At 48.2% G+C, this 24390-nt stretch overlaps 2 protein-coding genes across 3 annotated transcripts in view; one reads left to right on the top strand and one right to left on the bottom strand.

Annotated features, from left to right (window-relative positions):
• ddah1 (dimethylarginine dimethylaminohydrolase 1) overlaps positions 1 to 15970 on the bottom strand; it is a 45009-nt gene extending 29039 nt beyond the window's left edge. Inside the window, exon 1 of one of the 2 annotated variants that reach the window (XM_047050068.1) lies at positions 15466 to 15970. Coding sequence is in view for 1 of the 2 variants with exons in the window: in XM_047050067.1 (XP_046906023.1) it covers positions 12710 to 13003 (294 nt within the window). In the remaining variant the exon portion in view is untranslated. Of the gene's footprint in view, positions 1 to 12709; positions 13205 to 15465 lie in introns of those variants that run through there. The other variant, XM_047050067.1, reaches the window with a different exon arrangement.
• A 926-nt stretch (positions 15971 to 16896) lies between these two features.
• Positions 16897 to 19640, top strand: ccn1 (cellular communication network factor 1). The gene is made up of 5 exons (XM_047049917.1): positions 16897 to 17134; positions 17349 to 17565; positions 17823 to 18167; positions 18285 to 18487; positions 18625 to 19640. The coding sequence occupies exons 1-5, from the start codon at positions 17087 to 17089 to the stop codon at positions 18925 to 18927; spliced, it is 1116 nt and encodes a 371-aa protein (XP_046905873.1). The 5' UTR covers positions 16897 to 17086; the 3' UTR covers positions 18928 to 19640.
• Positions 19641 to 24390: the final 4750 nt, after the last annotated feature.

The raw sequence follows: 24390 nt of genomic DNA, 5'->3' as shown, positions 1-24390 counted from the left end.
CTCGGCTTTCTCCTGAACACTTTGTTGTTTTTGTCTATCTGCAGGCAGACATCCAAACAGCGCTTTATAACATTTACATTTACATTTAGTCATTTAGCAGACGCTCTTATCCAGAGCGACTTACAGTAAGTACAGGGACATTCCTCCTGAGGCAAGTAGGATGAAGTGCCTTGCCCAAGGACACAACATCATTTGGCTTGGCGGGGAATTGATCCGCAACCTTCTGATTACTAGCCCGACTCCCTCACCGCTCAGCCATCTGACTCCCTATAACACGCCCCCAACCCCTACTTATTGATATCACCCACTCGCACAAAAGGATATCGACGACACGCGCCGCTACCTCGGTCGAGGCATCGAAGCAATTCCACCGCACGACACAGACTTCGAAACAGCAAAGTACACAGCAGAAACATGACCCTTTTGAAATGCCACCCGAGATTGGCCTTCTCTGGCTCTCTGACACCTAGCCTTCCTCAGAGTAAGGTCGATCAGGACCCGTGTGCACGCGTGGCTACACTACAGTCTAGGAGTGCTGCGACCTCTTGATTATACGAGTGTCAGAGCAGGCTACAAAGTATGGTGCTCTTCATTATGTATTCATGAGTACACGGCTGGGTGGACACGTTCCGGAAACATCTCTCTCTCTCTGGATCTCTCCTGCCATCCATCTCGGGCGTACAGAGTAAATAGGATACGGAATGACATCCCGCATGATGAAAGAGTCGGATAAATCATCGACGACGGGATCGTGGAAGCGAACGCCCAACGAGACTGATTTGTAGCGAAAGTCTCGTACCTGGGGTTGTCTATAACAATGTGCAATGCGTCCTCAAGCAACAAAGCACCGTGCCTGAGGCAACGCATTGGGCTCGGAGAACGACCCTTTTTTCAAAGATGGAAGCAAAACCCCCCCCCACCACGTCACCGCCGTTGGCTATTCCATGGGTTTTGAACTATCGTCTAATCTTCAATTGTTGATGATATGACCTTTAATATAAGGAGTGGACTTTTGAGACATGGATAGTCTTGAGTGAGAGTAAACCCAGGAGGCTATGAATAGCGTATTGTATGACAGGTAGTTTCAGTCTGACCTGGTAACATTGGTATGAGGTGGTTATACTTCTGAGGTATGACTAGGATAATAGGCACACAGTTTGGACATGGCAGATGTCCTTCGGCGAGCCGCTATTTTTAAACTTGAGTCTGGCTTCAAAAGAACATGTGAGTCAGGTGTGACAGATGCCAGAGCCTTCCAGGGAGGCGCCACGCGACGGAGCGTGAAAGCAAGGGAGGAAGTGTTTTTCCGAAAGCATCTGTAATCCTCTTAAGAAGACGCGTCGTTAATTGAAAGAGCAAACTGAGGAGCCAGTTAATTGAGAGTTTCGTTCACTTTGAAGTGAGAGAAAAAAAAAAAGTTTAAAAAAAAAATACACATTTCCCACACAGGCGCAGACATTCAAAGCCTGCCTAGTTTATAGATATGAACTCAGGATGTCTCCTCAGCGACTCAGCAGTCTGTCTGCGAGGCCGTCCAGTGTCTTAAGGTTGCATTCGCTTTGTAGGCCATTTCTCTGCAATTTTGCGGGAGTGTTGGCTGTTTGGTTGTGTCTGTAGCTGTGTAGTTTACATTTAGTCATTTAGCAGACGCTCTTATCCAGAGCGACTTACAGTAAGTACAGGGACATTTCCCCCCGAGGCAAGTAGGGTAAAGTTCCTTGCCCAAGGACACAACATAATTTCGCAGCCGGGAATCGAACCGGCAACCTTCTGATTAATAGACTGACTCCCTAACCGCTCAGCCATCTGACTCCCACTAGTAGTTGTGTCTGCAGGTGTGTGGTTGTGTCGGTAGCTGTGTGGTTGTGTCTGTAGCTGTGTGCTAGCATTTGTAGGTGGGCGGTTGTGTCTGAGGCGTGTGGTTGTGTCTGTAGCTGTGTGCTACCGTTTGTAGCCTCGTGTATTTGGGCCGATTAATAAAGCCCTTGTTAAGAAAGCTCTTAAGTGCTTTCAACAGCCCCAGGGACATTCTGGAGCTGTAATGGCACTCAGGGCACTGTTATGACTGGCCCGTGGCCGGCGTCCGATTTCTCAGCCAACAGGAAGCAGACTGCAATCTCTGTTCATGACTACGCGTGCCGGGATGGGGAGAATGTATGTGACGGCCATTGTTCAACCGAGTGAACGAGAGAGCACACAGGACGACAAGATAGAGACGGCCGTTTTAGACTGGCGTGTGCGTTTGAAGGCCTCTCGTCCGTCTACTCGTGAGAGGAGGGGTGTGCTAGACTCTGTATCGGTGGGGGTGAGCCTTCGAGTGAGCCTGTGTGTACAGTTTGACACACACACACACGGACACACCGACTGTGTGTGTGCGCATCTGTCTGCCTTCCTTCCGTGTGTGCGCTCCCGTCCCGCCTCTGTGTGCACAGCATCTGTCTGCCTCGATTCCTGTGTGTGTGTCAGTGTGTGTGTCTAAGGGGTTAGAGAGGTAAACCAGAGGGGTTGGTTCAGGGCCCGTGGAACACGTGAGGAAGAGGAGCCCGCAGGCTCCCACTCAGGCAGGCTCCGGATCCCTCCAGACACGATGTGCTCGCCGGGCCCAGCCAGAGCTGGGGAAACGGAGGGGCAGCGTGAAGGAGGAGACCCGGAGGAGGAGCGTGCGCCGAGTTATCGGGCCGTTCCGGAGAGCGATGAGGGAAACCTTGACTGCGGACGGCGTTTTCCACAGCCCCCCCATCCCCGTCCCCCCAAAAAAAACACCTCCAGAAACACGATTCGCTTCCCCTCTCGGGTCAACCAGCCATCCTGACGTATCAAGTTCGGTCTTGTGAAGACCGTGCTTCAAAGTAGCCCCGCGGAAGGAACAATTTGGGAGACGTAAACTCGCCAAATCTCCGCGCCCCACAGTGCACCGTCCTGCCAAGTTGTGACTCGACACGTGTGAATGGGGCCGCTGAAGATCAACGTTGCCGTGTTACAGCCGTCCAATGGGTCGACTGGGTCTGCAACGGGGCAGGGGCTGATTGGTTGGAAGAGAACACATCACATCTCCTTTCATTCCATCCGCATAGCGGTCCCCGCACGCTCTCCCGTGCGTGAAGTTGTCTCCCTGACGACGCCATAAGCGCTTAGTCACAGCTCAGCCGTGAAACTGTCTTTTGGCACGGGGGGGGGGGGGGGGGGCGAGGTGAGGTTCCGATATGACAACCTCTCCCTGAGCGCGCCGGGTCAACATTCTGGCCTGCTAATGCGATGAGACGGCCCCTCTGATATGAGCCCCGTCTCTGGCACGGAGACTGTGGAGAGGGAGGGGGTGAGGTGGTGGGGGGGCGGAGGAATTCCGCCTGAACGGCCATGCCCCCCTGCTAACCCCTCAACCCCTTGTGCTGTAATCACCTGCCAAGCCTACGGATGTCAAAACGGGAGAGGAGGGGGGGGGGGGGTGGGAGTGGAGACACACGTGGCTCTCCAGGGCACAGTTATCTGCCACCCACTGAAAGGAAACATATAAGTGTGTGTGTGTGTGCGCGGACAAGCTTGGCGTATGTACGACTGCGTGAGCGCATGCGTGTGCAAAGTCACGACTTGGAGGTGAAAAGTAGCTTACCTTATGTGTGTACAACCGTGTGTTTACTCACGTGTGTGTGTGTCCCGTTTCAGTGTGTGTGTGAGTGTGTGCGCCGGAGCGTCTCCATAACCCCTTTCCGGAAGTCTCCATCTCCCTCCCGCTGTGAGGCGCCCCAGCGGAGCAGCTCTTACTGCGGGGTCGAGGCCGCCAGGCAATTAGATGAGTTTATACTGGGCGGTGAGACGCAGAGGAGCAGGTCATTCTGCTGGGGCCCATTTCCACCTGGCTCCAGGAGCTGAATGCCCCCCCTCTCCCTCGACTCCCCCTCTCAGTGCTGGTGTGGGCTGAAGGGGGGAGGGGCTGGAGGGGGGGAGGGGCTGGAGGGGGGAGGGGGTGCCGTCAGCTCTCACCGGGCCCAGACGAGGGGGCGGCGTGCCTTCCTACCTACCGCCCACGGACACATCAGCAGTCACCATCTCCCCCACGCCCCCGCCCGGCTCCACGGGACAACCCCCTAAACAACGTTCCCTCTCAGGTCTGCTGCAAGGGACCAGAGCTTGGAGGGGGGGGGGGGGATAGTAGATACCTGGGAAACAGTGTCATCGAGCGGGCGAAACGGCCACAGGATGCTTTCTTCGCCGTTCCTGGCAGGACGCGGTGCCGGCCGACGGCGCGGCCGCCGTAGCACCCCACAGGAGCGGAATGCACCGAAGAAAAATACAAGTTCGAAAGGCGGGGCTGTGTTTTTCGACGGAACAAAACGAGCTTCCCTATGCCCTCCTCGCCCCCCCCCCCCCCCCCCCCCCCCCACATTGCTCCGCTCCATCCCCGAAACCATTCTTCCTGGTAATGTTAAACATCATAACATAAACGCTTTTTTTTTTTCTCCTCTTTTCTTTCCGAGAGACGTGCCAGCGCTGCACTTCATGTGATCAGCCCCCTGAGCGTCCACATGCACTCCTCCTCCTCGCTGGAAAGACAAGTCAAACAAACACCCTTGCACAATGGAAACTGGGGGGGGGGGGGGGGGGGGGGGGGGGGGGGGGGGGGGCTTATGTAACCGACAGCAGTCATGCTACAGTTCACCTATCTCCACCAACACCGGCCTGTTATCCCCCCCCCCCCCCCCCCCCGTCACCCACACCTCCCCGCAGTGTGGAACGACTGCATTTGCTTTCACCATCTGAGCAAACATCTTCCGAGGGTGGGAAGGGATTAGGAGATGATTCTAGTCCTAAATCCCCAGGGGGGGGGGGAGAGACACACCTCGCTGTACACACGGCCTCAGGTCTCCACAAGGAGAGACCACCCTCCCCCCCCCCCCCCAAACTGTTCCGTGACCCCGGGTTCACCCCTCCTCTCGTCTCCACCTCCACAATAGTAGCGTGAGAGAGGGACACACGGTGAGCCGTGGAGCCTAAGCCCCTGTTTTGTGGTCGTACCTTAATTGCCCTGTCTTTCTTTTGGCCAGGCGAGTTTGTGCTTGGGTTTGGTCTACAGGCGTTTGTCTTCTCAGAGAGCTGTTGGCCTTCGTGTTTGTGACCAATTTCTCAGACGTAAACCAAAAGAAGAAGAACAATATGCGTGTCTGGGCTTTTGTGTCTGGCTGAAGTCGGTGTGTGTCTGTTTGTATCTGCCGGGTGTGTGTGTGGGCATGTTTGAGGTCGGGAAAGCAGAGCAGACAGGAGGAGGATGTTGTTTGAATGTCGGACCTGGCGTGAGAACAGACTGGGTGTGGAAATCACGCCATACTGTTACAACTTAGGGCAGACAGGGGCAGCGTGTACCCTTCCGGCTGCTTCTCTCTCTCAGTCCAACCCCCCCCCCCCCACACCCCTCTCTTCCACCACCCACAGCCACACACCCAGAGGTGCTCTGCACCAGAAGATCCCCCCCCCCCCTCTGGCACCAAACCGATACATACTCACTCATCCTATGTCCAGCGATGCATCTGGACATCTGTGTCTGGCCCCTGAGCAAACACTCCACACGCACGCAAGCGCACTGTCATACACACACACACACACACACACACACAGTGCGCCTACATGCACTGACACGTGGCCCCAACATAGGCTAAGTCCAGAGGCATTACGAAGCTGGAGGGATATAAAGGCCAAAGGACTCAAATCCCCTATTGTTTGTGCCAGCGAACGAGACCGGAGCATCCATGTTTATTTGCAACCGGAACTGCACTTCTGTGTCTGTTATCAATAAACATTGTTGTGTAAGATTATTTATTCCTTTACAAAGGATTCATTGGGCGATAAGTAAACTAAATCAATACATTACAAAATAGGGGTTGGGGAAAAATCTATTTACATATGAATCCCGATTCAGTCTTCTCGCGATTCACAACTTTAAAAAATCATTTGTAATTATCTATTTTTTAAGTATTACAAATTAAAAATCAATTAAATTGTGAATCGATTTTTTATCGAATCGTGACCCCCGAGAATCGAATCGTGAGGTACCAAAAGATTCCCACCCCTATTACTAAATCTCAAAAAATAAAAAATAAAAGCCCTATAGTAAACCTAAGGGCAAAATCTGGTCATTGGTTTCGAATGGCGAAAATGGGCCCTTCAAAAACGAAGATGATAGATGGCGGGGGGGGGGGGGGGGATGTTGAAATGAGGCACATGAATGCATGCTCATGCCACTGGAATGCTTTTACATTGATCGTACAGGCCCACGTCTCCCTGGCTGAACGACGGGGGGAGCCTTGTCGTATCGCTGGGATTCAAGTCCATGAATCGCTTCGCGCCACAAAAGATTTTTCCAACTCCCCCTGGAGGGAGCGACAGGATCCATTTGAGGACAGAGACGGAGGGAGGCGTCGTGGAAGAACTGGGGGAGAACGAAGCACACAGGCGACCGTAGCTGACTGAGCCTGGTCCCCCCATACGGTTCCTGTCAGACGACAGAACCGCGGAACAACGGTCGGCTCGGTAAAGTGGAGAAGGCTTTTCGAAACGCGAGGCGAGGCGGCGGACAGGGAAGGGGGGAAAGGGGGTGTATCTTAAGGAGGAGGTCTGATGGCGTCGTGCATTACAGGGCCGTGCATTAGCTTGTTCTCCCAGGCCCCTGTCCAAAAAGATGAGTGATGTTGACACCCGCGCGCTGGGAAGACGGCGGCGTGTATTCGGCGCCTCGCGATGCGCGCGTGAGGAATGCTATGTACTGCCTGTGTGCGTGTTACTTTTGCGAATTCCTTCTGTATGGGTGAAGAATGTCTATTTTTAGGGAGTGTGTTCTAGCGGATGTTGGGTTTGTGGCAAGGGGCGGCTGGCAGGTTAACCTCAGAGGTCTGGGCCACGTTGGCTTCACCTTGGCATGTAAATACAAGACCCGGCCCTGTGATTAATGGGAGGGGAAGGGGTGAAAAGTTTACGCTACTTCCACTGTCTGTGCGGAAGTATGCTTTGACGCAGCCCTGACCTGGAATGTACATATAGGACCAAAAAAGTACAACTCTCGTTGAGCTTTGACAAGTATGCCAGGAGACATTCCAGTGAAACAAGAGCGTACCGCAAGGCCTGCCTTTCAAACGGAACCCTCATCGACGGCGACACTGCGCTGAGAGAAGACGCAAGCTGTTCCCTCAAGTGGAGGAGGGGAGGTGGAGAGGTTGGAAGGGGACCCACTCGCCACAGCTGGCGGGGGGGCAGACAGGCAGGTTGCAGGGGGAGAGGGGGGTGAGCGTGCGTCTCTCTGGAATGAGCGCAGCTCGCGTCTTTCTCGGAAGATTCCAGCGAGCGCCACGTGTTTCCGTAGTCAAAGGGAGTGGCGGGGCGTGCTTCATTATTTTCGCTGGAAGACATGCATCTCACTTAGTACGGCTTGACACTGAAATTCAATTGTGACATCCGCCAGATGACAGACATAATACAGCGTTGAAATTCAAACTCCACACAAAGCACTTTGACCTGTTTTAACAGCTCGGGGGAAACACTTCGGGCACGCTCGAAAACAAACCTGCTCGCAAACAAACCTGCTCGCAAACACCTTTCATTGTTCTGTCGGGGTCTTTCATATGCTGCGCATATGAAACAGTCGAATTCAAAAGCATCATGAATATGGATGTTTACCCACGGTGGAGACGGGCCTTTGAAAATATCCACACACTCACAACCCCCTTGGGTCAATGACTCTGCCTCGATAACCTTCACGAGGCTGAGTTGAGTCTGTGATATACTGTGAATACTTAAAGTAGGTTTTACTAGCCAACAGAGCCATGTCTACACTAGCACACAGACAAACATTGTAAAATGACATCAGCACAAAAGACATCTGTAGCTTACTTTTTCCAAGTCAGCTACTTTCGACAGAGTCTTCAAAACCGTGTCGTATATGAAGTGAAGCTGAAAACGTCTGTCTATTGATTCGATTTTCTGGGAATGTGCTAAAAGGAGCTCTGAACATTGGGCCAAGGCGTTTCCAATTTAGCTCACAAGCTCTGTCTGAAAGACAGTCGACGCATGGGGGGAAATAGACAGCCTTTCCTTTGCTCTCTGTGTCTGCAGATGACCTTCTTCTAGTGTGCTCTAACACATGTTCCTGTCATGGCTCCTGCCTGATCTGAAGCCAGCTCTCCAAGGACGACAGCTGGCCGTGACCGTGTCCTTCTGAGGCTGGGTGAGGAGTTCTTGCCCGTGAGAGTCCCACAACTGCCCTTGGGGGGAGGGAGGGAGTGGGGGGGGGGGGGGTGTAACAGACAGCCAAGTCCAAGGCCACGGGTGAAGAAAGATGCCGGCGTGTTCGCGTCGGCGCTCTTCACACAACCCCTGACACATACGAGGGGCAGATGCGCGGCAGGTGCGTAACATAGGCCACGCACTGCGCTGGCTGGACTTGTAGGGGGGCTGACAGAGATGTCGAGGGAGAGACGGGGGGGGGGGGGGGGGGGGGGTCGAAAGAATGATTACGAGCGAGACGTAGACGGGAGGGAAGTGGAAGGGTTTAAACAAGAAAGGGCTGGACTGTGTAACACGGTACGTCCGGACGAAAAAAAACGAGGCGAGGACGGTCGGTGAGACAAACGGAGACGGGGGACAAATCTCTTCCTCGCTGAGGAAGCAGCAGGTTTGGATGCGGAGGAATGTGCCAGACAGTCGGGGAAGCCGCCAGGTTGACCCTGTCTCACTCGGGGCCCTGCTGGGCCTGGGACGCACCCCCCCCCCCTTTCGCACGAGGATGTCAAGCGCCCCCTGAAGGAAACCAGGTCGCTTCCGCACAGGAAGTCATTTAAGGGAGCGGGGGAAACGGAGGGGAATGAAATGAGCGTCTGCAGGGCGTCTAGTCAAAACAGGGCCTCCGGAGCATCGGGTGTCAATTTGGGGTGAACTGAGGGGGTATGCGAGGCGGGGAGATGGGGGGGGGGGGGAGGGAGGACGGATACTCACTGTAAACTCTCAGCCCGGAGTCTAAATATTTGAAGTCTGAAAAATGTGACCTAAAAGTTGGGTCTGAGACGGTTATTCCCCACCTTCCTGCTCAGGGGCACGAGTTCTACCTTTGTTATGGCTGACGGATTCCTTCGGAAAACGACATTACAATGTCAAAAGTTTGCCTTTGGAATAACGAGAGATGAGACCATTTTGTAAAGATACAGTCATTGGCCCAGAGCATGGGGTGCACAATTGGCTGAAGGTTTAGCCAATTGTGCCTGAACCTAGATACCTTTCTCATGAATAATTGTAAATACTGTATGACTAAATACTGATGAAGCAACCGCTATTTTCAATGTCCACATGCTGCGCTGGCTCAGCACAGCTGGGAAGGTCCCAGACAGGGGCCCATAATACTAAGTGTTGTCCAATCACGTGCGTCATTTGAATCGCTTCACGAAACTCAGACAATCAAAGCAAAAGTTCACAAAGCGTGTTAGGACAGAGACAGGGAGGCAGGCCAAAGCAGAGGCTCGAGGGGAAGTTGTGGAACGGCGTGCACAAAAGTCACGAAAGTCGATACAGAAAATCCAGCTTTCAAAGACGAGTGGACGGACAAATATGCCTTTATCCTTCCCGCAGCGAGTGTCAGTGCTTTGTTTATTATCTGTCGGGGCCTACATATGCAAGAAAGACGTCCCGAATCATAGCGCAGGTGAAGAAATGCTCACGGTGTGTACCTTTGGGTGGGAGAAAATGTGAGGCAATGGACCTCTTTGAATTCTAACTGTGCACCCCTGGCCTCGAGAAAAATGTAGATGAATGGGGGAAAAAACAACACACACGACAGAAGCAGCGGTGAAATGATATGGCTTACAGTAGGGAAATGAAATACTGATTGAGGCGGGGGCTCCACTTGTGCATCCGTCGGCTGTCCCATAAAAACAGCGGGGTGTATGGGGATGAAGTCGGAGTGCTCCCGCGAGTAGCGGGGAGATTAAGATTGAAGAAGTGGCGGGGCGGAGTGAGGGGAAAGACGACTCATTCTTCTTCTGCAAGTCGATTAGCCAGGGCTTGGCAGTCGGAACGACAGCCCCACAGCCACCACAGGCAGGGATTCACAGGTGGTGTGTGTGTGTGTGACTGTGTGTGTATGTGTGTGTGTGTGTGTGTGTGATTGATGATCTAGGCTTACAAATTGCATCAGGTAGCTGATAAATGCTTTGAGAAGCCTGAAATGTGTGTGTGTGTGTGTTCAAGTCTCAAAACGAGTCTCAAAACACTATTACGCATCCAAAAGCCTGACCTCAAACAACCTTCAATGCTTCATCCTTCAAGCTGAAGTATCAAGCTCATTAAGTTAGCGAAATGAAAAATGATTAGGCAGCATGGAGGGGGTAAATAATTCATTCTGTGAATAGTAACCTCACACAAGCAATCATTTACTTCAGCGATTCTGAATGAATGGAGAGAAAACAGCACTGAGTAACTAATTTGATACTCAAGTGCTTATTACTTCACTGCGACAACTGCTGTTTCACAGTTGGCGCGAACTCAATACCTGCTGTTGACTGCATGTAAATGACATTTTGGGGGGGGAAATATTATCTGTATACTATATGATTATCTGCATACTTGTGACTCCATATGCAGTGCAGTGCATGCAAACTATACTGAGAGGGCTGTTATAATAGACTAACACACTGTTTGGTTTGGCCTTATTCTATAGACACACACACACACACACACCACCACCACAAGCTCTGGGAAGAAAACCAATCAAAATCAAACAACATGTTGTATATGAAACAGACATATGCTTTAGCATTTCATAAGACTATTGTCTGCATAAGTAAAGGGAATGTGGTTATGGTTATCAAAAGCAACGTCACTTAAAAATATATCTACTTCCTTACAAGGCTGTACGAAAAGCCATCAGTTACTTGAATGCAGTTTTGCTCGAGTTGGTGGGTAATATGTTAAATATTTACAAGAAACACAAGGCACAATCCAAAGGTCACATTTTCATGCATAGTACTGAGGCTGCGATAACTACAAGTGTCACATGCAATAGCCTTTTTACAAGGGAATATCTGTCCAAGGGCACACCTTAGGGCTGATATTTGTAGCACAATGTCTGTTCTGTTTGCCTTCTTATCAGTGACTTATCAGAAATGTATTACCCAATCCAACCCATACAAGTCTATGCAACTGGCTAGTTTGGTATTCATGTCTATGCTCTGTTTGAAACAGAATTACATCAACAGCCAAATCTGCCAAATCTCTGTAAATAATAAACTACACCACATAGCTACACTTTTGACTGGCAGTCTATGCAATAGCTAGGCAATTACAGAGTTGGGAGCTGGGTGATCTAGATATTGCTACTGTAAGACCACTTTCCCTAGAACTGTTTACTTCTGAGACCAAAAGACAGAAAATTAATGATTTTCTCCACTATAAGCAATGATCCAACCATCAATCAATGACATGGGTTCACCAGTAAATGTGTGGCATTGATTCATTCTGTTTGCGGGGTCTGGGGACAGTGGGTGATGGGGTAGGTGGTATTGGGGCGGACAACCATATCAGTCTTGCACAGCATGCACTAGTGAGTGACAATGTGTCAAACCTAGGTCGCTCTCAAAACCCGGGCACAAGGTTTCTCATGATGGACACAAAGGTCACCAGACCACTTCAACTAGCCCCAGACGCCTCATCCAATCCCCAACCCGTCAATCTTCCATGTGGAACAGCACACGGCCTGCTCCACGCCATTCTCACACACACTGCAGATAGGCCTCGGAGATACATTATTAAAACACTTTTGTGTCCGGAAACGTGCTTGGAATCGAGCAAAACAAAACCCAACGGACCTTTGGCAGTACACGGGAGTGCTCTACAGTCCGATCAATACGCACTGCCACTGGTGTGACTGGGCACCATTACCGGCGCTGGGTCAAGCGGGGGTATGTGATGTGACGTGACAGAGGCTTTCAGAAAACCAGCCCAACCGTTGAACACACTGTCACTGACAGACAGAATCGTCCACAGTCCACAGGGGCAGAAACTGGGCATGCACTGTTTGTCTGATTCGTTTAAACGGTCCGTTTTTATCACGTAAACATGACCGTGAACTGAGGGGAAATGCCTCGACTGTCTCAGAAAGTTTCTTTTCCTTTATAAGGATGTTGCGCAACTCATGCTGAGGGCATTAGAACCACCGACACTAGCCGACAGCCTCATGTTAGCTGTAAAGGAGTTGGAGTGAATTAGTCTAAAAGCAATGAGGGGATAGGAGAGAAAGATCTGTTCACACAACACAGTCAAATGCCAAACATTTTGACACTGGCTCAATGAATGCCTACGTTATTAAAATGTGTTGTTTTGATCACGTGCACGGCTTCTCGTTAGTGTAACATAACAACTCTAATAATTCAACTATTAATCCCTGCGCCTTTCAATTATGTCCTGTGAAGAAAAACATCACACGAAGTCATGACAACGCTGCCATATGGCCTTAACCCGAAAAAGATTTTAGGCTACATAAAGTTGCAGTTGTGCACTAATTCCCTAGTGACTGGTTGTCTTTCAAAGGGCGTTGCCTGATTGTTAATTATGCCCCGTTTGTGCTACCAGGTTACGTTATGGTCAAGCCACGGCGCATATAATTGATCGTGGAATATAACAACACTTACAATAAATTGTTTCAACTGGTCATTCCTACAGCAATAACTGCACTCTTTACCTCCTTCCTTCGGCTCTCTGCCCCGGGTCTCGTAATCAGCGCGGTGTCACCACAAACCACAGCCGCATCTTCCACAAACACGCAATCCGGGAGAGACTCATCAGCGGGGAGTTCGATCACCTCCAATCCGAGTTTCTGCTTTAAAACGTTGACGTATACTTCATGCTCCAACTGAGCTTTCGCCAGATCCACATCCAAGTTGTTTGTCCTCAGTGCTTCTTTGGCAAGGGATGAGGGAATTGCACGAACAACAGCGTGAGTGAAGTTCCCAAAACCTGCCATTAAACCAGCCATGCTAAATAGCCTATCAGCAGTTCTAACAGCACTACAAATGAATGAAAGCGAGAACAGTCTGTTGTCTTTTACTCGCTGTATTTGTTTGTTTTCCCGTTTGTCGCTTCTATATTTACTAAACTGACAGTCCCGCTCCGGTCGGCTACACAGGCAAGCGACAGTGCTCTGATGACGCGCACTAACAAACCGTCACGTGTACGAATGTATCAATTCTCACTGAACCGCACGACTGTGCAAGTGACAGTGAGTGGTTCATTATGGAATGCGCCAAAGTCTAACTAGATTATACATTGTTGTAACCGCACACGAGATTATATTATATGAATATAGAATGGCAATAAAATATCAGAAAAACAAGAGCCGTTTCAGACAATGGACTATAAACATGCAAATACTATTATTAAATATATGTCAATGTATTTCTGCTTACTGTACACTACTATCATGTTAATAACATATCTAGATTTAAGTCTGGCTAGACTTCTATGTGGGTGTCAAAACGACAAAAGTCAAATGGATGATGGAATGATAGTGGGGGAAAAAAAATACAGTTACAAATTTTAAAATTATCCATTACATGACACATGATGTAAGCCTGTGACGGATTCCATAACGTGTTAATTTGGATTAAAATGGAGTGCAAGCATGACTAACAATGTCCTCAATGCCAGCCAATCCCTTCTCAAGACTTGTCCCATCACACCAAAAACGCAGGGCACTTAAATCGGGATCAAACTTGACTTTCACATCAGATCATTAGAAGAATTGGACTAATTCACTTGCCCTCTATCTTGATGATTGTCAAAGGATTGGTAGGGAGAGGAGGGCGCGTCTTTGGGTCAATGAGGGGATGTATTGTGTGTGCAGGGACGATATTCCTTTTCCCTGTGGAGCTATCTAAGGAAGCCGCTGGGCTTAGCTTTGAATGGAATGTTTCTTCAGACATCCCAGAGAACATTCTTCCACACCCCAGGACCAAAGTTTGTCTTTTCTTGTTCCAGATCCACTCAATTTTCCTGACTGGTCTAAACATTCCAGGAGCCCCACATTCCATTTTTCCACTCTAGCCCCCCCCCATGTTTTTTTCCATTCTTTAGTGGATGTCTGCCCCAGACAAGTCTGTCTTTTACTTGCTCCCATGTGAAGTATTTAGGTTAAGCGAAGGAAACCCCTCGTAGGCACACCTGGAACATTCTAAGACTCTGCAGCTATAAAAATGAGTGACAGCAGAAACGTCTCGCCACCTGGGGTTGATTTAAACCGCAAAAACAACAGCAGTATTTCTCTGAAAAGGTCATACTTTACCAATACAAAATATCTACTCTCGAACCCCCACTGTTTGTGTGAAGTGATAGATTTCCATTACAATGAGATTTATTCTGTTGACACAACCGAGAATTGTGTGGGAATATGCAGAGATATGCCGCTAGTGACAAGTCATATAGGCTATATCCCTGCATGTCTTTCGAAGAAGAACTCCAAACAGAGCTAGATTTGCTGACAGTAACAAACATTTGTCATAAAATCTGATGAGGAGGAGGTTACATGAACCAGCCTGGAGAGGGTCAGCCAATAAGAAGCTTGCGTAGATTTTGAACCTCCCACAATTCATTGAGCTTCCTATAGTGTTCCACAAGCTGAAAGAGAGGAAGCTACACTGACAATCCAGGGTGGAAAATATTATGATTGCATGTCCCGCCTTTGTAATGTTTCCTAAATGGGTATTTTTTGTCGAAGGAATATTGTGGCATGTAGTTCCACTTGCGTACAATGACGGCACTGTTTCCAATAACACCCTATTCCCCCAGAGTAAGTGGATCTGAACAATGTGTGGTAGCACAGGGTATTTGAAATCAGAACGTAAAGTTCTGAGGAGAAACCTGGGGAGCTAGTCGAGTAGTAGACATGTAGTGGAGTAGACATTAGGTTGTTTCCTTGAAGGGTATTGACACATTTAGATGTGGCACTTGTTGCAAACATGAGGGACTACTGAATCAGATGAATCACAATTGAAAGGGTCCCACTATCTAAACTGTTTCAGTTTCTTAAAACTGAAAACACATTGATGATGTTGATACTAAGTGACCACAATTAGTGCTATGTTGTGTCTTATAGGCTACTATCTGATTATGCAGCCTATAGCAAACTATATTTATAATTGACTGTAACAACTTGTTGTCACAAATAGTTTGTTTTCAAAATTCGTCAACAAAGTTTATCACAGCATGGTGTAGTGTCATGAATTTTAAGTATTAAAATGTTAGTTTACATAAACAGGAAAACAAAAGCCAATGTGATCGATCGAATCGCTTGATCGATACATGTATTTAATGTCGAACAGTCGATGTGGTTGAACGTTTGACTTCGAAACTAACACCTGTAACTAAAATACTGCCGTCACTCCAAAACAAAAACTAGGAAAGATTATAAATGCGATTAAGCAAAAACAAAGACAAACTCACCGGAGGCAGGTTTCTCCGTGGCGTTTACCATTCTGCTGTACTTTGTTATTTGTTCAACGCTCTCTTCGTATCTCGTCAAGTAAACTAAAGCCAGGGATGAATTAAAGAAAAACTATGCCGTGCGATCTTGAGTAAAAATAAACAATGACAGTCAACAATGACCTACATTTTTCCTCCAAAGCAGTCAATGTCGGTATATTCTTTTGGCAACTAAATCGGTCATCAAGCATCCTGTTATAACGTAGGTTACGTTGTCTTGGTCAAATCCTAAAACGTCTGTCAGGTATATCTGTATTACAAATGTCGGTGGAATGTGACTTATTTGAGACCCGATGAAAAGTAGACTAAACGAGTTTGGTATTTTCTCCTCAAACTAACATCTCATATGGAAAATTGGATCACTGTAGAAGATTCTTTTTTCAAATAATGATGGACAGATTGCGTGAAAAGTAAATTAACCCGAGGAATGCTAAGGAATTTCCTGCATGAAGAACATATTTAACAACCCTTTAAGCTGTCAGGAATGCTTTGTGGTTGGCTAGCTGAAGAAGAAATATGTTAATAATGCAGGCTACTGCCACACCAAATATGGCGATATTGTTACGTCTGGAGTCTGGTTCGCATCTGGAAATACTTGGTCCTACGGAATAAAGGGGATAGCTGGCCAAAAATAGAAGCTGTAAACTTAAGTTCTCCCACAACTCAAAGAAGCGCACAGAATATCGCTACTGCGATAATCTTTCTGCACCTCAGCTTCGGCAAAAGAGTAGACTAGTAGGCTATTCCAGATAAAAAAATAAAAATAATGAGAGGGTGAGTGGCATATCCAAAGTATTACATTTCCTCCATCTTGGTTGGGAAGAAAATTCAATATAACATGAAAATTATCTTGACACAAATGAACCACAAAAAGCAGCTTATAAGTAAGTTACTTATAAGTTGAACAATGGACACAACATATTGTAGATAAACCTTTAGTGCAAAAGCCTAAACTGTTCAATTAAACAGAAACACATTTTAAAAACAGTTAGGGATTTAAAGATTAAAGATATTGTTATTAATAATGAAAACATTGGTTTATTTGCCCTTCTCTTAATTGAAAGACTATTCTAAAATGTAACACCTACTACTAAATGTAAGCTTAGTTAACACGCACACACACACACAATATTCTTATCGACATTTCTGATAATACAAAAAAGCCAAGGAAATGGATAAAGGAGTATAGGAAAGAGAGGAAACGGTCAGGGGGGGGGGGGGGGAGACGTGTGTTCAATTCTAGAAGAAAAATTCATTTAAGAAAAAAAGTTAGACGGGGTGGTGCTTAGCTTGGATGGAAAACGCGCCAAGAAACATTCCTTGCATAGTTTTGGAACAGTTCAGCAGCCAGCCAACAACGACGTCAGCTTTCACTACGGTATAAAAGGCGTGAGGCGCTCAAGCTCAGCAGACTGCAACTGCAACCAGAGCTAGAACAACTCCTAATCCTCGGCTATAAAGACTGGAAAACAAACCAAACAGCTACAGACGACTGACTGGGACTCTTCCGAAGACGTATCACTCAGAACAGGAATTGTGAACAGAATTACTCTTGACTATACGCCTAAGAGAAAACGCAAAGATGCTGATGTTCTCTTTCATCGTGATCTTCATTGGAAGCTTTGACCTGGTAAGTTATTTTCTTTAACAAACCATTTAATCTGTTTCAGTTGATTTAACTCTGAGTAGCAGTGTACAGCTAATAGACGCGCAAAAAACCCGGTTGTCAATCGATTTAAATAATACGGCGAACCAAACTTGACTTTGTCAAAAGTACAAATATATGAAATGGTTCACCATCAGGCATTTATATAATGTAACATGGGGTTTGCTTGCTCTCGCAGGTCCTCTCCTTCTATTGCCCCGCCGTGTGCGACTGTCCTCTCGACCTGCCCAAGTGCGCTCCGGGCGTTAGCCTTGCACTGGACGACTGCGGGTGCTGCAAGGTCTGCTCGAGGCAGCTCAACGAGGACTGTAGCCTGACGGAGCCTTGTGACCACACTAAAGGACTCGAATGCAACTTCGGGGCCAGCTTTGGCGCTACACGTGGCATCTGTCGAGGTATGTGTATATTTCCAACACTGATGTTTAAGCTATGGATACTGTACAAAACGAAGAGGCAGAACTTAACGATTTGATATTGTTGATTGTAACTTGGCACCTTGGTCTACACTCAAATATGTAACCCAACCTCAGTGACTAGTCAGACTGCAGTCGACCTACAGAGGGAGTTTAGTACATTGGGAGTACATTATGGGATGTCTGCAGCTAACATTACAGAGCATAGAATAACAGAATGTTCCCATTTCCCTCAACAGCAAAATCAGAGGGCCGACCCTGCGAGTACAACAGCAGGATCTACCAAAACGGAGAGAGCTTCCAGCCCAACTGTAAACACCAGTGCACGTGTATCGACGGGGCGGTGGGCTGCATCCCACTGTGCCCACAGGAACTCTCCCTGCCCAACCTGGGCTGTGCCAACCCCAGACTGGTCAAGGTGGCCGGTCAGTGCTGCGAGGAGTGGGTGTGCGACGACGGCAAGGAGACCGACCTGATGGAGAAGCTGTTCGGCAAACACATGCCGACAGACGAGTCCGAGAGCGACCTCACCAACAGGAACGAGTTTATCCCCTTTGTCAAGGGTGGACTCAAGTCTCTACCCGGTAAGCAAGGAGCCCTCATTGGCAGCCATTGGACTTCCACCACGTGACTTCTTTCTACACCTGTGACATGCCAATAGCATTTTCTAACGTGTCTTCCTTTTTCCCTTGCCATCCCAGCTTTCAGAGTGCAGCCTGAGGGTCACTTGTTCGAGAGCCAAAAGTGCATCGTGCAGACCACCCCATGGTCCCAGTGCTCCAAGACCTGTGGAACGGGCATCTCCACCCGCGTCACCAACAACAACAACGAGTGCAAGCTGGTGAAAGAGACACGCATCTGCGAAGTGCGACCATGCACCCAGTCCCCTTACACGAGCCTCAAGGTAAGCCCAGAGTCTACGAAACCCCCAAAACGATACCCCACCAATCAAACCTGTGACTGAAACCACTTTTGAAAAAAAAAAAAAAACAACCCCACTAAAAGTCTGTATTCTCCTCCTCGCTTTTCTTCTCCTCACAGAAAGGAAAGAAGTGTAACAGAACCAAGAAGTCCAGCCAGGCTGTCAAGTTCACCTATGCCGGCTGTGCCAGCCTGAAGAAGTACAGGCCCAGGTACTGTGGCTCCTGCGTCGACGGCCGCTGCTGCAGCCCCCAGGACACCAGGACCATCCGGGTCAAGTTCCGCTGCGAGGACGGCGAGACCTTCAACAAGAACGTCATGATGATCGAGTCCTGCAAGTGCACCTTCAACTGTCCCCATGCCAACGAAGCCTCCTACCCCTTCTATAGGCTTTTCAACGACATCCACAAGTTCAGAGACTGAGTGACAGTGGCTGTGAGGCCCGAAAGCTCCTGATGAGAAGAATTGACAGACAGCCAATGGCAGTCTATTCAAACGCAGGGGTCAAGAGTCAACGCGCCAATCAACTACCAACTTCCTGTTGTAACTAGATTCCCAAGGAATTGTGAGCTTACATCATGAGGACTTAATGAAGTGCACTGTTTGCTGTGACCGAATCAGCAATCTCGATCAAAAATCGCTTCATACTACTGGAGCATCATGAGTAGCTTCGTTATGGAGCAACATGTAATTAATATTTGTACATGTATGTTAGTTGTTGATATCAATTCGCTATGTATATTTCGATCTATAACACCAGAACGGACCCATACTGTAGACTTGTGTGTGTGTATGTTAAGTCTGTATACACACGCGTAACATAAGTGTACCATGATCATCTTGTAACCCAGGAACCAGAGACCATGTGTTACTTCTTCACTCGTTAGATGAATGTGTGGTTACATTCCTTCCTGACGTGGGCATACATGTTCATGTTTTGTGGCAGCTATTGAATTCCCTTCTCTTTCCAAAAGACAAAGCGAAACATGTCAACGAATGAATGTGTTTAATATTAATATTATTTATCAAAATGTAGCTACTTTATTTGGATATCATGTGTTATACTGGAATAAATTGTAAAAAAATGATTTAATTTTATATGTTACAAATAAAACAGATTTATTTATGAAACATTACACAACCTGGTTTCTTTGTCTTGGTTTCAGTTGGGAGGACTTACAACAACTGTTGTCCCCACACTTGTATCAATTATCATAGAAAACTACACAACAGTTTCTCAAATGTGTGCTGGGCTGGTATTTTCTCAGGCTTGAGAAACATAGTAGCGAGAATAATAAATGACTGACTTAAACAGTGTTTTGGAGACAAGTTAAAGAGCTTTAAATGGTTTCGTAGTAAAGAATGCCATTGTGAAGCTAAACGAGGTAGCTTGTTTTCACCAGTCTGAGCCACAGATTTAGATCATTCTATAAATAAAGGTTAAATCCCAGCATAGTAAGGAGTATAGGACTATTTCAAGAATCTTAAGTTCTTCTCTTATGGGTTAAACACCATGCAATAGGGACAATGGCTATTATTGTATATTGTTTTGGATACATATAAAAGCATGTATCTACCAATTGTATGGGCTTTCACCAACTTGGGATAACTATACTCTCTGACCTCATTTGTTGTGGTTGGACTCAAAAGTGAAAAGGTTGCCTGAGTGTTTGTGCTCCAGGGGTCTGCTGAGTAGCTGTAAACAGTCTGGAAAGGAGGGGAGGGAGAAAGGAGGGGAGGGAGTGAGCGTCCACATCTCTCTTTAGCAGGGCAGCGTGCTGCAGTGTGGGAAGGCGAGGCCGAGGCTGTGGGGCAGGAAGCTATGGTGACACAGTGGTGACACGGCTGTCCTGAGGGTCAGGGAGGGGGGGGGTAGGGGGTTGTCAGCTCAAGGGGGAGGCGAGAATGCTGGGGACAGACACACACAGACAGTGTTTCGATCCAGGTAGTGGGAACGACTCAGGAATGCAGCAGTGGTTAAAAGAGCAGACATCCCGATGGGCAGCCGATTTCTGAACATATTTCGGAGCAACAAAAATAGTTTTTTCAAAAAATACATAAACGCTTAAAGTGCTTGCCACCAAAAAGGTGTGTAAAATACATAAAGACAATCCCACATCACACTTTCTACAAGCCTGGTGGAAATGAATCAAAATAGTGTGCACTTAATAGGGAGGTAGGCGATGATACTTCCCCTTTGGTTAAGCTACACACTACTACTGTGCCCCTTGGGTTTACATAAATACCAGCCCCACAGAATCAGGCTTCCGAGGTCTACCTTATCCAAATGATGTGTTTGCCCCTTTCTGCCAGCTTGGTTTACAGTCAAAACACGTCCAAAGGACTTGTTTTTCTTTCCTTTCCTAATCCCAAGTGACCCCCCACCCTTCCACCAGATCATATCATTCAATCCCATGTCGTTTGTAAAGTGCATTTCAATCACACTCATCATTCGGCTGTTAAACAGTGCAGCTCGGATGGTTACGTCATGACAATCCTTCTCGGGTGGAACCTTTCCCCAGAATGCACACAGCGGGCGAGATGCTCACCCCATAACCATTACAAGTCAGGTCAGGTTTATTTAACAGTCCAGGAATGTGATTATTGGGGGCATGGAAGGCAGAAAAGATCTGTAAAGACCTGACCAAGTGGAGCGGCGGTCTGCATGCTGAAGACAATTATTCAAAAGTTCACAACAACAAACACTCAGGCGCCGCTGTAATTAAATCCCTCCGCGATGACCTCATCCACTGAACACAAAGTGTTTATATGACAAAGGCATCGACGTTAACACTACGTAATGCGGTGCGCTCAGAGGCAAAAAACGAGATAGAGCAGCCATTACAGCATTCTGGAAGCCGTACGAACACTGATGTCAGCTATTTTACAGCCCCCTTGTCCATAGCCTCAGGTTAATATCCACTGTTAAAGGGAACCCGAGGGAGAGAGAGGGCAGGGAGGGTTTCATAACAACCATTTAGTCCAAAGAGAGCAGCAGTGGCTTCCTCTAGAACAGGGCCATCTGGTGGCCTGGCAGGAACTAGCATGCTGTGCATGGAGGTTTAACAGGTAGCAATTAGAAAAACACGACAGTCCCAGAGGGAGGTGTCCTGACTGGCTGAATGCATTGTGACAACACATCTCGCGAGGAGCCAAGTTTACGAGTGAGGTATTAGGGGCTTCCATTTCGCCCACTCGTCCATCCCCATGGAGACGAGGCTCACCGTTCCCATGGAGAAATGATAAAAGGGGGCATGGTTGAGAGCGACGAGGTGAACGTGTGGTGTGGTGAGACTCGATTCCCACCATTTCTCTCGGTGAGGCTTTAAACAAATACTGTTTTGTCAGTTTAGGACCGCCGGGCTGCTGTTCAATGTCTTTGATGTGTGGACACCGGATCAGCAGGACAGACTAGCCTGTAAACGGGGCCAGATAAGATCTCTTGCTTGCTTAGGAGAACGTTAATCCGACGCGGTTCCTAATGTCGTGGGAACCGGCGAGCGAGACTCCCAGGATGCACAGAGCACATGGGGCTTTCATAATACAGTACTGCTAACTAATCACTTCTCTCCCCGGGCCTCATATGTTTATCGCTGACTAGACCCAACTCCTCCATCCCATTCCAAACGCCCCACAGAAGTCAGATGGCTGCGCGGTAGGGAGTCGGGCTATTAATCAGAAGGTTGTTGGTTCGATTCCCGGCCGTGCCAAGTGACGTTGTGTCCTTGGGCAAGGCACTTCACCCTACTTGCCTCAGGGAGAATGTCCCTGTACTTACTGTAAGTGGCTTTGGATGAGAGCGTCTGCTAAATGACTTCATGTAAATGTAAGTCCAGTCATTCACTGCATCTCACTCCCACCCATAAGAGAAGAGGTGGTCAGGGGCTGGCTGGATAAGGGCGTGTACCATGTAGGCTGAGGCCTTTCCACAGCGGCCTGGGATCGAATCTGGGCCTTGGCCCTTTGCCGCATGTCTTCACCTCTCTCTCTTTCCCTGCCTTTCCTGTCACATTTCACTTAAATACATATATATATTTTTTTTTTCAAGGAGTTTCAAGAACATCCCTTTCGTCAAGGGTTTGGGAGTGTCTCGGTCGAGACCAGGGTCAATCTGAAAGGAGCTGGCTACAGTAACAAACACAAACACACACACAGAGACGTGAGACAACTAGTCTTCGCTCCCCACACAGTATACAACCGCCCTCCTGCCAGAAGATGATGACGCAAGTCTGTTGTAGAGAAAAAAAATCCAAAATCAAACGCCCCTCAGATTCCCTCATCTGTGCGCTCACGTAAGAATAACTGATGAGCGGGCTTAGGGAAAATTAGACTCAATTCACTCTCGGGCTGCAAGGCCTCTCCCCACAGGGATGCTGGGGACTGGTTTGTTTATTTGCTCAAACAAGCTGAGCATTGATGGGAGAGGCAGCGCTGACGTCTGCAGGCCGAGCCCCTTGGAGTCGAAGCCCATGTTGGAGCAGAGCCTCCGATTTTCTCAGCTCTCAAATGCAGAGGTTGCTAAACGAAAGACGGAGGAGGCGTCAATCAACTCGCGGTGAAAAGTTGACGAATGAGCCTCGAACGTCGTGTGGCGTTTCCCCGTTAACTGAACAGGGGGATGTTCCGGAATAAGAACATTCGCATGTGGACGCCAAAAGTAAGCCGGCCACTGCAGCTCTGGAATTCAGTGGATTCTTATATGGAATCCATGAGTGAGAGAGTGACGTACTTCCATAACCATAGTTCCCCTTCTCCGTGCTGGGTAATGAGTGGGAACGATGACTCTCGGGGGCCATCCGCGGGCCGCCAGCTGGCTCTTCCACCGACTGCAGCACAGTAAACACACTCACACATTCTCTCTACCGGAAACTCCCATCAGGGCTTGACGGCCGAGTTGACCATGTATGGAGGGGGCAGCTGTACATCTAGGCCTGCTAGCGTCGTCATGGTCATGGAGAGAGACGGGCCAGCTGACTTCCTGACTGGAGCAGTGCTCCCGAGACAAACCGGGACTTCGGGAGCGTAAACGACTTGCTTACGGGCAACAGATAGGCAGAGTAGCGGGAGGCATTAAAGGCGGGAAAATAAGATAGAAGTCCTGTCAAAAAGATTGGGCGTCACGCGAGACAGGAGATAAACAACCGAGAGGAGCGCTTCCTGACAAGGGGTCGGACCGGTACCCACAGCGACCGCAGCAATTTCAGGGATAATGCTTATCTGTTTGGGGCCCGAAGGAGGGCGTCGACGTCTGTTTACTCGGAAAGTACCAACGAGAGGGAGGAAAAGTAAACAGGAAGACGAGAGAGGGGTGCTAAAGAGGTTAAGCTTTTTCTCGAAGTTGCACTCCTCGTGCCACTGCGACACTCAACCCAGCAACCCTCTGTAACCCTCGGCAACAGATGCACCGTGCTTCTGCTGTCGATATGCAAAACAGAACAAAGTCATGGCAGTTTAGCTGGGTCCCCAAGCTGGTCTCATAAAACAACAATTGCAGTACGCACGCAGGGCAGTTTAAAGCAAAACCGCCAAATCGAGCCTAATTAATGACAAACCGACTTGAGATATATCAAGGGAAATTTTGAGAAATTTGGGGAATTAATTTAAATGCTTTTGGTGGCACGAAGACGGAAAAAAAAAAAGACACACACTCACTTTTTACAGTAAACAGAAACTAAGCTGGAGCTTTCGTGTGGTTGCTTTGAGGGGGTTTATTGAGATAGAAAAATTAAGACAGCTGCTATAACGCAAAGGGAGGCAATTTATTGCAGGCAGAAACAAACAAGGGCAGGAAAAAAACAAGAAAGCTTTCCTTTGAGGGTCCCAAAGGCCACACTGTGATGCACTGAGGTGTCCCATGACAACAGCCTATATTTAGCCCACAGAAGA

The sequence above is a fragment of the Hypomesus transpacificus genome, chromosome 26, assembly GCF_021917145.1.
Source record: "Hypomesus transpacificus isolate Combined female chromosome 26, fHypTra1, whole genome shotgun sequence".
NCBI lineage: Eukaryota > Metazoa > Chordata > Actinopteri > Osmeriformes > Osmeridae > Hypomesus > Hypomesus transpacificus.
The sequence above is the reverse complement of the archived record's forward strand: the minus strand, read 5'-3'. Positions and strand labels throughout refer to the sequence as shown.

Coding starts and splice junctions, on each gene's coding strand:
- ccn1 (XM_047049917.1), top strand. CDS start 17,087: ATGCTGATGTTCTCTTTCATCGTGATCTTCATTGGAAGCTTTGACCTG. Junction 17,135..17,348: donor TCATTGGAAGCTTTGACCTG/GTAAGTTATTTT, acceptor TTGCTCTCGCAG/GTCCTCTCCTTCTATTGCCC. Junction 17,566..17,822: donor TACACGTGGCATCTGTCGAG/GTATGTGTATAT, acceptor TTCCCTCAACAG/CAAAATCAGAGGGCCGACCC.